Source organism: Herpailurus yagouaroundi, unplaced genomic scaffold (genome assembly GCF_014898765.1).
Source record: "Herpailurus yagouaroundi ecotype Mexico unplaced genomic scaffold, PumYag 184, whole genome shotgun sequence".
Taxonomy (NCBI): domain Eukaryota; kingdom Metazoa; phylum Chordata; class Mammalia; order Carnivora; family Felidae; genus Herpailurus; species Herpailurus yagouaroundi.
This window is the reverse complement of record NW_024412415.1, coordinates 24284899-24302253: the sequence shown is the minus strand read 5'-3', so window position 1 is coordinate 24302253 and position 17355 is coordinate 24284899. Positions and strand designations below refer to the sequence as shown.

The following is a 17355-nucleotide window of genomic DNA, read 5'->3' as shown; positions in this document are numbered from 1 at the left end:
TATATAAGAATCTAAAAGTCATGATTATACAGACAATATGAAAAGCAAAACAGACCTACAAAGGTCTGTTTCTACTAAAGAGGTAGTTTATTTACAACTCATTTTTATACTTTCAAATTTCTTGCCTGGATAAAAAAGTCACCTTACTACCTGGAACCACAGGAATGGCACTGAAAGCATCTGCTCTCTCACTAGGGTGGGTCTCTTCCTGCTGCTTTCAGATCCTAATCTAGTTATGCTGATGAAAAGCAAAGATCTTCATAGGATCACATATTCAAAATACGGGTTTGCCAAGATGATCTGCCCAGTTTAGTTGTACAAGATTAAGTGGTAGTACATGGAGCAAAGTAACATAAGAGATAGCAGAAATTGGGGGGGGTATATGTTACTTGTTCCTGATGGACAGATGAGGGATGAAGAGTTTAATGAAGGAATCACGGAGAGTGTTATTACAACAAATAACTAACAAGAGCTGTACTTGATTACTTTGCTAGCAATAGGAATAAACAGCAAAGGTACTTGTCCAGGATTTAGTAATGGTAAATCACAAAACTAGGAATGATAAGAGTACTTTCCAGTAACAGGAAGTCAATTAATATCTATGGTTAGGGAAAATGTCATGAGAAGCTATGCAATAAAAACCACAGATCATGTTATGTTAGATAGTTGGGAAGTGTAAGGTCGGTTGGTAGACAGTATTCAGGAAAAAAAAAACAATATCAATTTGACTAACCCATCTATTGTGACTGTGCAATGGCAGAAGGCCTAATAGTCTATGAATATGGAATCATAAAGTTAGTAAAGAGAGAATACTTTGTCGAGGTACAGGTTTTAGAAATATCTATAGTCTTCAATGCTTTACATAGAGTCATCAAAAAGTTTAACCTAACAGAGAATTTGTCCCTGCCTCTATTCAGTGCCTAAAAAGAGGAGTCAGAACAAGGATGAATACTAGAGACATTAAAATACTAGAGACATATACCTTCCCTGTGGTCAAATAAAAGTCCTAGCTCATATGTCTCTAGAGTTTGAAAGACTTTAAATGAAAAAAGATTTTTACACATCAATTAGAGTTTAGTAAATTCCTAAAGAAATAGTACAATCAATAAAACAATTGTAGATGACAACCTTTCCTAGGTAATCCTTTGCCCTATGGACTTCCTCCTTGTAGAGCTTGGTCCGGGGATGATAATGGCATATGATACGACATGGGTATCAGAAAGCATAAAGATCCTTTCTGCAAATCATAGTAAAAAATAAGCCCCACAAATAACAGAGTTACAGACATGTATGACATTACCAATTTATTATTGGCATTTATATAGTTTAATACTCCAGAATTTATTATTATAGGCTCCTAGTTATAGACACCATTTATCTGTAGTAGAAAGTATTCTATCCCTATGTTAAATTTATTTTTTGTTGAAAGTATATCTGGAATTCTGTGGGATCAACTGTATTTATATTATATGTATTCCAAAGAGTTCACAGGGGTAGGAAGATGAGAAATGATCATTAAATATGAATGCACAAAATGGCCCTAAAATCTGAGCGTCTTCAAAAGTGAAATGCCATGAAGACCTAATGTAGTATTAAAAGCAGCCATACCTTATTTGAAAAAGCAGCTTTATAATTTTTCCTTGCTTATATCCTTATTAGATCAGACTCCCTGGGGCTCAAATTTATAAAGAACTACAGAAATTCTAACAACCCAGGAATTAATGGTAGAGAATAATAGTTTCAATGCTGAACAGGTTTAATAGAACAAGGTCACAATCTTATATCCTATTTCCTTCTCAAGCTAATGGATGCCATGATGGAGGAATGCCTTTCCTAAACTTTATATTAAGTATTCTATTTTAGGGCTTTTAGCTCTACACCAACAGCCAAAGAAATGTTATAGATTTTGTTGTAAATCAGTTAATCAGCCATTGGGTCAATGAGGAGGGAAAATGTCTCAGACTCTTAAGAAGAATGTATTCATTAGGTACTCTGCCAGACGTAAAGCAGTGTCTTATTTATAGACACTTATGATTGGAAAGATAGTTTAATGGGAATACAGGAAATAGGACTGAGAGGAGTATAATGAGACATAAATATGTTCACAGGCCCGTAAGATTCCTAGAAAACACAAAATTTGCATGATATTAAAATAGACTTACTTCACCAAATGTATGTTCCTTGATTAGACCTTGGTTTGAACAAACCATCTATAAAGCCATTTGAAAGATAAATGGGAGACTTGAATATGGCTTGGGTATTAGATAATACTAAAAATAATAGTTAATTTTGTTAGATGCAGTAATGGTACTGTGATTTGAAAGAAAAATGTCCTTGTTTAGACATGTATATTGAAATATAAGCAAAAATACAAAAATAGATGAAAACAGTAAATGTCAAAATTGTTGAAACTGATCAGTATAATAGGCACACATTAAATTAGTCTCATTTTTCTCTAAGTTTGCAGTTTTTCATAATAAAAAGCAAAAAAACCAGTGTTACGGTTTCAGTTTGGTGGTCACTATAGTAAAAAAGGGAAAGTATTTCCCTTAGTGACTGGCCACCAAGATTGTTGTTCCAATTTATTTCTTCTGTAAAAACAGGATTACCTTAGTAGAGAATGATGTTCCTCAATTCCTTTGCTTGTCTATTCTTTATTGTACCCACTTAAAGTCCCAAATGTAGAATAATAAACTAGCTACCTTTGCTTTGCCTATACTCTGATGAATACGTCTACAGAAAAATCATCCAGGAGGCATATTCACGTAATAATTACCATCCTCAATTTCTCCGGTTAGAATTTCCCCCCAGGTGCTATAAAGACTATTTCAAACTACCTCCTTCAAATCTGGAACCAAACTTACCTTCTCAGTCTTAGTAAAGGATCTTGCCTTCCAAACAACACAGAAACTAGAAGCATTCAAACAGTAGCTTTCTCTAGTTCCTGACACCAAATCTATAAATTTACCCGTAGCTGTACTCATAGTCTATTCCTTCCCTCCTTTACAATGAACAGATCTCTTTTTCAATCACAGGTTAATCCTCTTCACCTGTGAAAACTTCTATCCTATCTCACCTTCTTAGGGGCCTTCTAACATCAATTATCTCCTCTCCTGAATCTTCAAGCTTTCTCACTCTATTGAGTCCAAACATGACCAAGTCTCTCACATGAAAAAAACAAAAACAGGGGCGCTTGGGTGCCTTAGTCGATGAAGTGTCCGACATCGTTTCAGGTGAAGATCTCATGGTTTATGAGTTCGAGCCCTGCATTGGGCTCTGTTCTGACATAGAATGTACACATTCTATGAGTTATCTGACAGCTCAGAGCCTAGAGCCTGCTCTGGATTCTGTGTCTCCCTCTTGCTCTTTGCCCCTCCCCTGCTTGCACTCTGTCTCTCTCTCTCAAAAATAAACATTAAAAAATTTTTTTAAAAACACAAAAAACAAAACAAAAAAACTCTCTGGATTCCATATGCCACTACAGCTATGAGCCATTATGTCTATGCTCCCACACAGTTTCAAATAGGTTCCTATAATCTCTTTCTAGTTCCTGACATTCCAATCACTTAACCAATTCAAATTGAGTTTTTCCTGCTGCCATTCTCTAAAAGATATCAATGAAATCCATCACCAATGGACAGGTTCCCCCCAGTGTTCTCATGTTTCTCATCCTCTCAACAGCATTTAACAAGTGAGATCTCTGTTCTTCTTGAAATACTCTCTCCCCATTGGCTTACATGATACCATACTTTTCAGATTTTCCTTTTCTTTTTTTCTTTCTCAGTCTCCTTTGCTAGTTCATATTCCTTTAGTTGATCCTTAAATGTTGGCACTCCTTAAATCTCTGTCCTAAGCCTTCTCTTTTCTTCTCTTCTATATTTACCTTGTGAATCTCATCCTTTCCCCAAATTACCATTTATACCCCAAAATTATTCCAGTCTTGAACCATTTACCCAACATTTCCACTTGGAGGAATGCCTTGGAAGCAGCTCTAACAGTTCCAAGGCTGATTTCATGATGTTTCTCTTCTCCTCATCCAGTGTTCTCTGGAACACCACCATTTATCCAGTTCTTCATGCTCAGAATCCAGAAAACATTCTTTCTTATTTTTTATATCCTAATCACCAAATCTGGTTGATTATATCTCCTAAATGTCTATGGAATCTTTCTACTCTCCATTTCTTTACCATCCTCGTCCAAGTCAGTATAACATCTTACTTGGCCCTGCACAATAGACTCCTAACTGAATCCACATCCACACTTGCCTTGAAGTCCAAAGCACCTTGATGTTGTACAAGGGGGGGGGGGGGTGGGCAGGAAGATAACACATCATCTTTGAAACACTGTTTAGCCACAAAATAAGGTTCCCTGAGAAAAATGTGGAAGCAGAGAAACAGAATGTACACATTCTATGAGTTATCATTATCTCACAGAAATGTATACTTAGTCCAGAAATAGACACATGGTAGAAAGTCTTGAGGGGAGGCATCCCTCCCCCAACCACATAGGAACAGTAGGAATACCTAGCTTGACTAGTAAAGGACTTCTGGTCAGGGACATGGCCTTGATAGAAAAGAAAAAAACATCTACAGTTCCGTCTGGAGAGGCTGCATAACCACCACCAATAACAGTCAGAGATCTTATTTTCCCATTGAACTATCTCACTCCTGCTAAGCCAAAAAAAAGAAAAGAAAACACAAAGAACCGCTAGACCATCAGGAGACCAAGATGTGTTTCTCTTAACTCAGGACTCTATACAAGGTCTGGTACTTACCTATCTCTTTACCCTTATACCATGCCTCTTATTTTCTATGCTTCATACAGGCCTTCTTATAATTCCTTAAAGAGTTCTTTCCTTTCTCAGGGCCTTTGCACACAGGTTTTATATGCTTAGTTAATCCTTTTTTTTTTTTTTTTTTGCTAACTAGTTAAACTAAAAGATTCATTTTTCAGTTTAAATGTTACCTTCTCAAGGAAGTTTTTCTTGACATCCCAACTGGGTTCTAAGTCCTGATAAAGGCACCCACAGCATGTTTATGTACCCTTTACATAGTATACCTCAATAGAAATAATAACTATTTGTACAATTATTTAACATCTGTTTCTTGACAAACTAGAAGGTGCTTAAATGGTAGGATCCAAAGCTGCCCTGCTCAGGCTGCAGTCCTAGTACCGGCTGAGCACCTAGAACATAATCATGTTTAATAAATATTTGACATAATCAGGCTTGATAGATATTTGTAAATGAATGAAGTGTGGACTTGAAGACATCAGATAAAGCAAGACAACTAAGCACTATATACCATCTAGCAATAATGCTGATTCTGAGGTTTTGGGGCCTTAAATTTCTGAAAAGCATGGATGATTCTGGGCTTGTACCTAGCACACATACGCCTCAAATGTGGGAGCAATACAAATGAATGCCTGCTATAACTAATAAAACAGGAAGCTAGGGCTTTAGAGTATTTTTTTAATTAAAAATTTTAATTCCAGTATAGTTAACACACAGTGTTACATTAATTTCAGGTATACAATATAGTGATTCAACAGTTCCATATATTACTCACTGCTTAGAGCATTCTTATATAAGCAAACAGAACATTATTTTACACCACTTTGTGCAATTCATTGATTAAAGTGTTGAAGGAAATATGAAGACTTGATTTCTGACTTCAAATCAGCTTACTTTCATTTAGAGAAAGAGGGCACATTTGCAGGAAAAGAAAACTGACTGCACATTTAAATCACCTGGGGAGCATTTAAAAAATACAGATGCTTAGGCCCTACCTCCAGACAGTCTGACTTAATTGAATTGGTGATGGGCTCTGGGGCATTGGTTATTTTTTAAAAAGCTTCCAGGTAGTTCTAGCATACAATCTGGTTGAGAACCACTGGTTTAAGGAGTGAATTTGAAATGCTGCTTTTTTTTTTATTTAAAAAATTTTATTTTAATTTTTTTTTGAGAGAGAGCACAAGAGGGCTTGGGGCCAAGAGATGAAGACATAGAATCTTTTTTTTTTTTTTTTTTATGTTTATTTTTGAGAGACAGAGACAGAGCATGAGCGGGAGAGCGGCATAGAGAGGAGACACAGAATTGAAGCAGGCTCCAGGTTGTGAGCTGTCAGCACAGAGCCTGAAGTGGGGCTCAAATTCACAAACCATGAGATCATGACCTGAGCTGAAGTCATACACTTAACCAACTGAGCCACCCAGAGGCCCTGGGAGACACAGAATCTTAAGCAGGCTCCAGGCTTCGAGCTGTCAGCCAGAGGGCTGGCTGACACAGGGCTGGAACCCATGAACCGTGAGATCATGACTTGGGCTGAAGTTGGACACTTAACTGACTGAGCTCAGGCGCCCCTGAAATGTTTCTTTTATAAACATCTTTTTTAATGTTTGAGATAGATAGAGAGATAGAGATAGATCGAGCAGGGGAGGGGCAGAGAGAGAGGGAGACACAGAATCCAAACTAGGCCCCAGGCTCTGAGCTGTCAGCACAGGGCCCAATGCAGGGCTTGAACTCATGGACCGTGAGATCATGAACTGAGCTTAAGTCAGTTAAGTGTCCCACTCTTGATTTTGGCTCAGGTCATGCATGATCTCATGGTTTGTGAGATCAAGCCCCACATAGGGCTCCGTGCTGACAGTGCTTGAGATTCTCTCTCTCCCTCTCTCTCTGCCCCCTCCCCTGATCTCTCTCTCAAAATAAATTAAAAATAAACTTAAAGAAAAAGGATAGGTGAAATATGGATAGGCTAAAAGGAATGAGATCTCTTCAAATAGGAATTAAGAAGAAATGATAGCAAAAGTGCAGAAATGGGAAAGTATAAAGTGTGTACGAAGATAGAGGAATTAAAAAAATTTTTTTTAATGTTTATTTGTCTTTGAAAGAGAAAGACAGGGTGTGAATGGGGGAGGGGCAAAGAGAGAGGGAGACGCAGAATCTGAAGCAGGCTCCGAGCTGTCAGCACAGAGCCCAACATGGACCTCAAACTCACAGACCTCGAGATCATGACCCAAGCTGAAGTCAGATGCTTAACCAAATGAGCCACCCAGGCACCCCAAAGATACAGGATTATTAATGAGCAGACACACGATATGGCTGAAGCTAAGTGTTGGCAAAAGAGGATAGTAGAAAATACCTTGCATTTTTATCCTTTAGGCACTGAATGCTACTGAACATTTTTGGTATATTACAGACATGATCAGGGCAGTATCCTACCACAGAAGCCTCCCTATAAGTTGATAAACTCCTCATTGGTAGCAGCTGTAAAAATGGAAGAGATGGATGAAGAGATAACAAAAAGGATAAACCAGTAAGATTTTTGGCAGAGCCATAAATGGCATAAGAAGAATTTAAAGTCACACTGATAACTTTAATAATAGTAAACACCATCATAAAGACAGATCCTATTCTTCTAACCTCCTTTAACCCTCAAATATACACATCCATCATTACCAGCAATCCTAGTTCTATTTCTAAGGTTTATGTTTATTTTTTTTCCTAGGAAATAATACTTTTTAATGCAGTAATCTGTGAAAAAGGGATTGAGACTTAAAACAAAAGCTGATTTGAAGTAACACTTAGATTGTGAATCCATTGCATCCTAAAGGAGTATTTAATAATTACCTTCATAATCTGATGAATAAAAGAATATTATGCTGAATTTGTTTTTATTTTGAAGTAGATCATAAGACATCTCTAAATCCAGCTTCTTTAATTTAGAATAACAATTAAATATCTATTTCTATATCATACCTTGTATTTGGTCATGGTGCTAAAATGATTATTCCGAAAGAACACACAAAGTTCTCCTTCCTGAACCGTTGAAGTTAGTTCACATAATCCATGGTATGTCAGTTGAGTGGCTGTGTTATTTAGAAACTGCTCAGCTACAAAGCCTATGGAACCAATGCATAGTATTAGATGGAAGAATAATTTCAAAATTAATAAGTTTTTTTCTATTTACATTGTGTTCCAAGTATGAAGAATGGCCAAAGTAAGATTTTCCCTAGTATAACATGATTGACTCCAAATTGAAGATTCTTCTTTCTAATTTTGGTATGGAAGATGTGTCTATAGACATTCTCCATCGTAAAGAAACAATTATGTGAAATTCTTTTTAACAATAAATGTATTTACTAATACTTCACCTACTTCCAAAAAGGATTTCAGGCACTATTAATAAAAGATAGAGACACAATAAAACTAAAAATCATTCAAACAAATAAGAAGGCAAGAATTAGCAATTTAAAAAGTAGGTAGGAATGAAAGATGTATATCAGTAGCTACTTTCCCAATGGAAAGGTGTTGAGAAATTAAAAGTAGCCTTAACAAATTGAGTTGGTTTTAAGATGTTAACAAAGATCCCAGATAATTCTCAGTTCACAAACTGTTCAGTTTTTGCCTTAAAAAACTCAAAGTAGGTGTGAGACCAAACAGAAAACACTGAGATAACTGATGCCAGTTTTATCCTAATAGCCTCCAAACTTACACCACTCATTATGTAGCTATATCAAGTTCAAAGACAGACATGATCGTTATTGTTTTCAAAACACAATGAAATATAAAGTTTCTGGGGTTTAGCTGATCTTCATTATTTGTGCACTTTCATATTTGCAAACTCACCTACTAAAATTTATTTATAAATACAAAATCAGTACTTGCTATGCTTTCAGGGTGAATCTTGGATATGTGCAAAGTGGCAAAAAATTTGAGTCACTCAAGGCACACATTCTCCACTGAGATCAAAAAAGGCAGCATTCTGCTTCTTGTTTCAGCTTTCTTACCAAAACAGACTCCTCACCATCTAGTAGGTATGCTTTCTTGGGGTGATTTTTACTGTGTGCAATGGCCCCCAAGCATACTGCTGAACGTGCTGGGTAGTGTTCCTAAGTGCACAAAGGCTGTGACATACCTTACAGAGAAAACACATATTTTTGCAGATTCATTCAGGCATGAGTTATAGTGCTGTTGGCCATGAATGTAATGTTAATGAATCAACAATATGTATTAAATAAGGTGTCTCTAAACAGAAACACAAATAAAACAAGGTATGTATTTATTGATTAGTTGATGAAAATCTTGTGACCAGAGGCTCACAGGAACCTAATCTTCTGTTTCCCCTAGGAGCAGTGGTTCAGTATTCACTAATTCAATGTTCATAGACACTTTATAGAACATAACTACCAGGACTAATGAGAATCTGTATAAATATTTTAAAAGGGTTCTTTCCTTCTTTCTCTTTCTTCATCCTTTTGCTCCCTTCTTTTAATAAGGAATGAGGGCACGGGTGCGGTGGAAGAGAATGCCCTAAACAGTTTTGTAAGTGGGCAGGGAGATACAGATATAGGAAGGAAAGATGAACTTATGTTAAGAAACTGACATGTCAACAAGAAATTGAAAATAAACGGGTAGGGCCAGAGGCAGCTAGATAACATAGGTTTATTCCACTCCCTCTCCATCCCTCACCCATATATATATGTATATATATGTATGTATGTATATATATATGTGTATATATATATATATAATAAAATATGTGTAATGCTTCCTTCAGAAAGATATTTATGAATGCTCCTCCCACAACTCCCACAACGTCCTCTCTACAAATCCCTTTCAAAAAGATACAAAAATTCAGTGGAAATTACTGAACTCACAACGTTATTTATGTGTGTGAAATTAAATAATGCAACATTAAAAAGGTCTTTCTCGGGGCGCCTGGGTGGCGCAGTCGGTTGAGCGTCCGACTTCAGCCAGGTCACGATCTCGCGGTCCGGGAGTTCGAGCCCCGCGTCGGGCTCTGGGCTGATGGCTCAGAGCCTGGAGCCTGTTTCCGATTCTGTGTCTCCCTCTCTCTCTGCCCCTCCCCCGTTCATGCTCTGTCTCTCTGTCCCAAAAATAAATAAACGTTGAAAAAAAAAAAAAAAGGTCTTTCTCAGCTACTTTATTCTACAGAATAGGACATCAGCTCAGAAAGAATACATGACTTGCTCAAGGACATAAAACTAGTTATAGCAATAGTCTATAGTCTATAGTTATAGACTAGAACCCAGGAGCATTATTGGTATTAAGTTTAAAAATTTAGTGCTGATTACCATAAATACAGATTGAATTCTATTTCTCCCAAGCCATAAAGCATATCCTGATTTAGACTTATAGAGAACAATGTTACCTAATTCCTTTACCAACTCTTAAAATGACCCCTGTGATTTTCATGGAATATTCGAAAGCCTAATCTAGTTTCAAATCTTCATAACTAATTAAACAAATTTTGGTAAACAATTCTAAGTGTTACACAGCACTTTACTTATCTGTATGGCTTTTAAAATGAAAGTTTATTTGCAACATTTAGCTTAAATTTCAATTTTAATGTTCTTGATACTATTATTAATGATACCAAAGGTAAAAATTAATATAATGGTAATAAGAAAAATATATTACTAAAAGTAAATTTAAGTTAAAAATTGTTTTCTGGACACTAGTTTTGAAAATACTTCTTCATTCCAGAAACTCGATACTAAATTTATCAAATTACTTTCCTCTATTACTGAAGAGTTTAGAGAACATAAAAGTACTAAGTATCTTAAAGGAACTGAAATTAGAGAGGCACTAAAATTAGGCAAAAAGGAACAAAAAGAGGATATAGGAGAAAAGGAAACTTGGCTTATTTTTAAATATTGACTAGATTTGGCACTAAGATTTGTGCTCAAATTTAAACTCAATCAGAACTTTGTCACAGTGATAGCTTTAAACAATGACTGCCTTTTTGGTTCATCTACTGTCGATTTTCAAAAATCAAATACATTACATCAATATTTTTTCTCAAGAGGATGGGGCAAAACAATCCCTTTTACTATGACAAATGCCCAGATTTCCGTTGAAAATATAAGGGCTCATATGATTTGATGCCAGGGATGTAGTAGGGAGCCCAGAACATTCTATTGTGCCATAAAATAAGGAAGAACTCAAGAAATGAAGAGACATTATTAAAATATATGGGGGGCTCTGGGGGGCTCAGTCGGTTAAGTGTCTGACTTCGGCTCAGGTCATGATCTCACCTTCTTGACTTCAAGCCCCACATTGGGCTCTGTGCTGACAGCTCAGAGCCTGGAGCCAGCTTCAGATTCTGTATCTCCCCGTCTCTCTGTCCCTCTCCCACTTGCAATCTGTCTCTCTCAAAAATAAACATTAAAAACAAAAAAAAAGGAAAAAAAAAAAAGAACATGGGATCCAGGTTGAGAGGACTCCATTGGATATATGTGAGATAATTTTAAGCATCAAAAAGAGTAATGATAATAATGGATTAGAACACACTGAATAAAAAAGAATCCATGAGTCTACACTGATAAAAAAAATTTTTAATGGGGGAGGAGAAAACATTTATTTTCATAGAAGAATGCCAACTAATAAATGTAGAAGGAATACTAGAAATACCATAACCACTACAGTAAGTTTATTCAGACAAGAATCAATGAATGCCAATTGTACTGGGTGAAAGATTACTAGGGAACAGGATATTAAAAGTTTCAAAGCACAACATCAGAGACTACTTATTAATTACAAAAGATAAAGGACATCTTTACAACAAAAAGATCTAGCAGATACCACCTTAATCATACTTCAACATCACCAATAACGGAAGGAGCAGACATCTTGTGCCACCTGATTTGATGCATTGGGAAAGATACAATATCACCTATATAGTATTCCCACCAAAAATATATAACTACTGGGCGCCTGGGTGGCTCAGTTGGTTTAATGTCCGACTTTGGCTCAGGTCATGATCTCGCGGTGTGTGAGTCCAAGCCCCGCATCAGGCTCTGTGCTGACAGCTCGGAGCCTGAAGCCTGCTTCAGATTCTGTGTCTCCCTCTCTCTCTGCCTCTCCCCAGGTCATGCTCTGTCTCTATCTCAAAAATAAAACATTAAAAAAAATTTTTTTTAAATATATAACTATTCTACTCATAAGCAGACAATCAAATAAATCCATAATGAGGACTATTCTACAGAAAACTGGCCTGGACTATTAACAAAAGTCAGTATCAGAGAAGACCAAAAAGAAAAAAAGAAAAAAGATTAGGGATCTGTTCTAGATTACAGGAAACTAAGTTGATTTGATAAACGATTCTTGATTAGAGCCCACAATGAAAAAACTTAAAAGCTATACAGGGCATTATTGGGACAACAGGAAAATTAAGAATATGAACAGTATATTAGATAAAAGTACTGTATCGATCAAAAAAAAAGTATTGAATCGATGCTAAATTTCCTGTGGTAATTTATTGTGACTACATAGGGGAATTCTTTGTTTTTAGGAGATAAATGTTGAAGGACTAATGGGCAAAGTGCTGTGATATTTGTAATTAACACCCACATGGTTTAGGAAATAGTGTGTGTGTATGTATGTATGTGAACAGAGAAAAAAAGCAAAACTTCAATATGTTAATAATTGGTGAATTTGGGCAAAGTGCATACATATAATCATTGTACTATTCCAACTTTTTTATGGGCTTGAGAGTTTTCAAAATAAAGATAAACAGGAAAAAATCAGTATTTAATCAGAAATAACGTGAATTCAAACTATAATCTTTAGTGTTTACGGCACATGATAAAGACTTGATAAGTATTTGAATAAATAAATATCATGGAATTATTTAAGCATTGTTTTAAACTTAGGAATAATTGTCAAAGGAAAAATTATACCTGAGAAAGCATCTGGAATTAAGTGACGATCTCTGGTGAAGTCTAGCAGCTGCTACTGTGCTATTTTTTTCCTTATTGATTTTTGCTGCCATGCCACACCTATCATTATACCAAGGATAATGTATAATGGCAAAAAAGTACTGCCATCCAGAAGAGGTAACAAATAATATATACTCTATGTACATGTGAAAGTTCTGTACTTTTGCTTACAAGGTATTGTCATCAAAAGAAAAAAAATGTTAACTGAAAGAAGGTGAAAGAATATCTAATTCTACTTAACTAACATTGCTTTTTCACCAAAAAAGAATGATAGTAAAAATATTTCTGGTGCCTGGGTGGCTCAGTCGGTTAAGTGCCCGACTTTGGCCCAGGTCATGATCTCATGGTTCATGGGTTCGAGCCCTGCATCGGGCTCTGTGCTGACAGCTCAGAGCCTGGAGCTGGCTTATGATTCTGTATCTCCCTCTCTCTCTGCCCCTCCCCTGCTCACGCTGTCTGTCCCTGTCTCTCAAAAATAAATAAATATTAAAAAAATATATATATATATACATATATATATTTCTTTCTTGTATTCTGTACCTTAGGGTAATGAAATATTTTAATTAAAAAATAAGGAGATCACCTGAGATTAAAGCTTAATACCTTTTAATAAAGAAGGATTAGATATAAACTACCTCTTAGATATTTTATTGATTCAGAAGGAAAGTTACAGGTGTGGGTCAAACAGAAAAAGCAGACTCCTTCAGCTGAACACTATACCTAAGAAAATATGAAGAAGAAAACAATGGAGGAAAGCTAATTGCTACATTAAAAGTAAAAATATCCATTGTGGCCTTTTCTTTCCTATACTATTTCCTACTGCCTATACAAGTAACCACTCGAACTGAGTAATTACTTCAGACTACACATTTGTAGTTTCTTATAAACAAAAAACTAGTTTAGCTTTTTAATTGTACTGAATTCCAAGTATAATTATTCCTTGATATAAAAATCTGATATGCAGAATTCTACCATTACAAAATTCACATATCAAGGAATCCATCAATTCTGGTACATATTACCCAAAAATTCTATAGCACTAAAGAGGATGATTCCTTCCTTGATTTTATCAAGGAATTCTTCTCAAGTTATAACTATATAAATTAGTTATAATGGGGCACATGGGTGGCTCAGTCGGTTAAGCATCCAACTTTGGCTCAGGTCATGATCTGGTGGTTCATGAGTCCGAGCCCCACATCAGGCTCTGTGCTGACAGCTCAGAGTCTGAAGCCTGCTTCAGACTCTGGGTCTCCCCCTCTCTCTGCCCCTCCCCTGCTCACACTTTGTCTCTTTCAGGAAATGAATACACATAAAAAAAAATTTTTTTTAAATAGTTATAGTTTTTTGTAATCCTGGGGAATCAATGTTAGAGAAATAGGAACATTAGTTATAACAGCAGGTTGAGAAAAAGAAGAAGTGATAAAGGGACTGGATTTGTGTTGTTGGGGGTGCTAATGTTCACTTTGTTAATTAGTGTACTGCCTAAATCCTACCCTAGTAACATTATAGCCTGCCTTGGGAAAATTGCTGTCAACAAGCATTCCCTACAGCTTCATACCCTATAAGCCTATTCACCAAAATATCACTTCTCTAGCTATCAATCCATCTGTTAACACTTTCTGAATCCTATTGTTCCCTAAGGTACTACAGAATAGCATATTGGAAGTTACTGAGATAGCTGGAATCTACACATGGCAATTTTCTTTATAGTCCATTTAATATTTTTAGGAATATATAGTAATGAGAGTTTGGATCAAGAATGGAAAGTTCTAGGGGCACCTGGGTGGCTCAGCTGGTTAAGTGTCCGACTTCGGCTCAGGTCACGTTCTCACAGTTTGTGGGTTTGAGCCCCGTGTCAGGCTCTGTGCTGACTCTCAGAGCCTGGAGTCTGCTTTGGACTCTGTGTCTCCCTCTGCCCCTCCCCTGCTCACTCTCAGTCTCTCTCTGTCTCTCAAAAATAAATAAACGTTAAAAAATTTTTTTGTTAAAGAATGGAAAGTTCTAGTGAGTAGAATTTTATTAATTGGAAGTTTTTTTTTTTTTTAACGGCTTTGGTTGCTCCCCTCGCCCCTATAATTAAACTGTTTCATTGGGTTGCAGTGAAAGAGTTGTCATACAAATCAGTGACTGATATTCCTGTATACTTACATGTTTATTCCATGTAAAAATCCAAGATAAGTCTCCACTAAAATACTCTGTATTTTCTTGCTACTTACTTCTTGAATAAATGTGTTAAACTTACGGATCTATTGACTAATATAATTAGTTGGGTTCTGATTAATCAATATAGTATGTAATTCATGTACCTATTTTCTTTTACATGTTCTATCTCTTGTAGTCACTTAATTTTTAATGTGGTGATTATAATCAACTTTTAATATACCCCATGTAAAAGAACTGTGTCTGAGAGACACAGTTTCCCCTATTTCTCGTGATTTCCCTTTCTTTTGCTTACCCTTTAAACAGAGGAGAATAGCAGCCTGAGTATTTGTGCATATTATGAGAAAGTGAAGTAGGTGGTAGGAAAGGTATATCCAAATACTATGGCTCCTTACAGCATTCTGGTTTCAAATACGCTCTTCCCTTCACTGATCAGAACACAGCTAAAAAAACATGGAACTATTTCTATACTGACAAATTTAGCAATTTTAATTAGTTAGGGACTAGGAAAACTGATGATCAGAGTATAGTTTGATTTAAAATCGTGTTTTAATATACTATATACTAAAATGAACACTTAAGCATATAATACTCATTTCAGTCAACTAGGGGATGAATTATAAAATTCACTCAGTACTCCCAAATAATAATCCTAACGCTTTTTTTCAAAAAAGAGTAATTATCAATAACTCCTGTTAATTGACCTTATCAAAGCTAACAAGTGATTCCAAAGATTTTTAGTAGAATCCAGGCCTGATTCTAGAAGTGAAAAGTGTTCTAGAAAAACCTTTCACTGGTATCTTTATGAATAATTACTTCTTTGAATTCCCACAGGTAGCATCACTTGTATTTTTTAGAAGTCTTATTTATGACACTTAAAAGATATTAAATTATAAGACAAGTTATTTTGCCAAGAATATGTCAGGTAATAGCAGCACTCACCCACCTTCACTAACCAGCTCACTATTGTCTGACTGCTTACAAGAGATGATCTTCTCCACTAGCTGGTTGTAGCTGCAGTTACCAACAGCTTTTACAATGTCATCAATCTAGAAAACAAATGACTGTCTCACTAATCACAATAAGATTAAAAACAATAACAAAGAAACCCATATCATTCTTTAGGGTTTTATTCTAATATTATATTAAGTATAAAAGTATTACTTATTAAAAAGAAAATCAACACCCAACAGTTTCTAATTTTGTTTACATCTCACTATAACATATTATGAAAAATATTGCTTAGCTATATTTCAATTATGCAAAAATAATGAAATGGGATTATTACATACAACTTTATTTCTTAAGTTGTAAAGATGCATTTAAGTGATTAAAATAAAAAGCAAACTATTTCAGGAGGAAAAATAAGAAAATTTCAGGGTTTTTTTCCTAAAAAATTAATATTTTGCATTTAAAACAAGGCAAATCTGAAGATATTAATTTATGGGATTCACAAAATTTTTCCATTTTATTTATTATTTAGTTCATAGCAAAGTATAGTGGAGATATGAGTAGATATAACTATGTCATTTTCCTGAAGAAAAGTTAATATTGTATTAATCAGGGACAGCATTTGCCTCATGAGTCTTACTTAAACTCTTTGTCTTTGGCAGTCTAGTAGAAAAGTAAATATAAAGTTTAAGCTATAGGAGAATAAAACTGGGTATCTCTACTCTCCTTCCATTATACTTTGCTCTGACTACTGAAGAAAACTAGGTTTCTGATGGCTAAACAACTTGTTTTGATTGTCATCCCATCTGTAAAATATACTTACTTATAAACAATTTACATGTACTACTGTATTGATATATATATGTAATAAAACAAATATAAATTAATACGTTGACATAAAATAAGAGGGCCAATGTTTTCTTCCTATATCCAAATGATCCTTCTTAAATACTTACTCTTTGAACACCACAAGTCTTCACATATAAGTGTACAAGTAATGCTCTGGACAATGGTTCTCAAACTGGGGAGCTTGTTAAAAAGATCTAAAAGAATTCCAGACTCAAGTTGCTTCTCTTCTCAGTTGTCTAAGTTTTCATTCAATTTCTGCATAGCAAAGTTTAGGAACAACTGCTCTAGGCTATGATTTCTTTGTTCCTGCAAAATTCTAGGGTGGAAAAAGCCTCTGAACCGTTGTGGGATAACTGTTGAGAAGAGTGTTAATTGAAAAAAGTCAAAGCAGGAAATTGTGAAAAATTGTTATATATACATATCTTAGACATTTTATGTTAAAATACGCAAAGTATTCACTTGTTAATCTTTTAATGCAGAGCCAAATAAGGCCTTTTCTTTGAAAGCAGATCTTTTGGTTGATTCTATGTAAACAACACAAAAGAGTGAGACTTCCAGTTTTGATTTAAAGTGAAAACTTAGACCCTTAAGAAGCAATTTGAGGGCACAATTCCTTTAGATTTTCATTATTTTTCTTAACACTTTTACTGT

At 35.4% G+C, this 17355-nt stretch overlaps 1 protein-coding gene across 2 annotated transcripts in view; it reads right to left on the bottom strand.

Annotated features, from left to right (window-relative positions):
• The window catches only part of MINDY2 (MINDY lysine 48 deubiquitinase 2), a 77466-nt gene that overhangs the window by 15977 nt on the left and 44134 nt on the right, over positions 1-17355 (bottom strand). Inside the window, exons 5-6 of one of the 2 annotated variants that reach the window (XM_040492822.1) lie at positions 15851-15953; positions 7760-7902 (exon numbers count right to left, since the gene is read on the bottom strand). The exons of the other annotated variant lie outside the window; for it this stretch is intronic. Coding sequence (XP_040348756.1) covers positions 7760-7902; positions 15851-15953 — 246 coding nt within the window. The remainder of the gene's footprint in view (positions 1-7759; positions 7903-15850; positions 15954-17355) is intronic. 2 annotated transcript variants of the gene reach the window in all.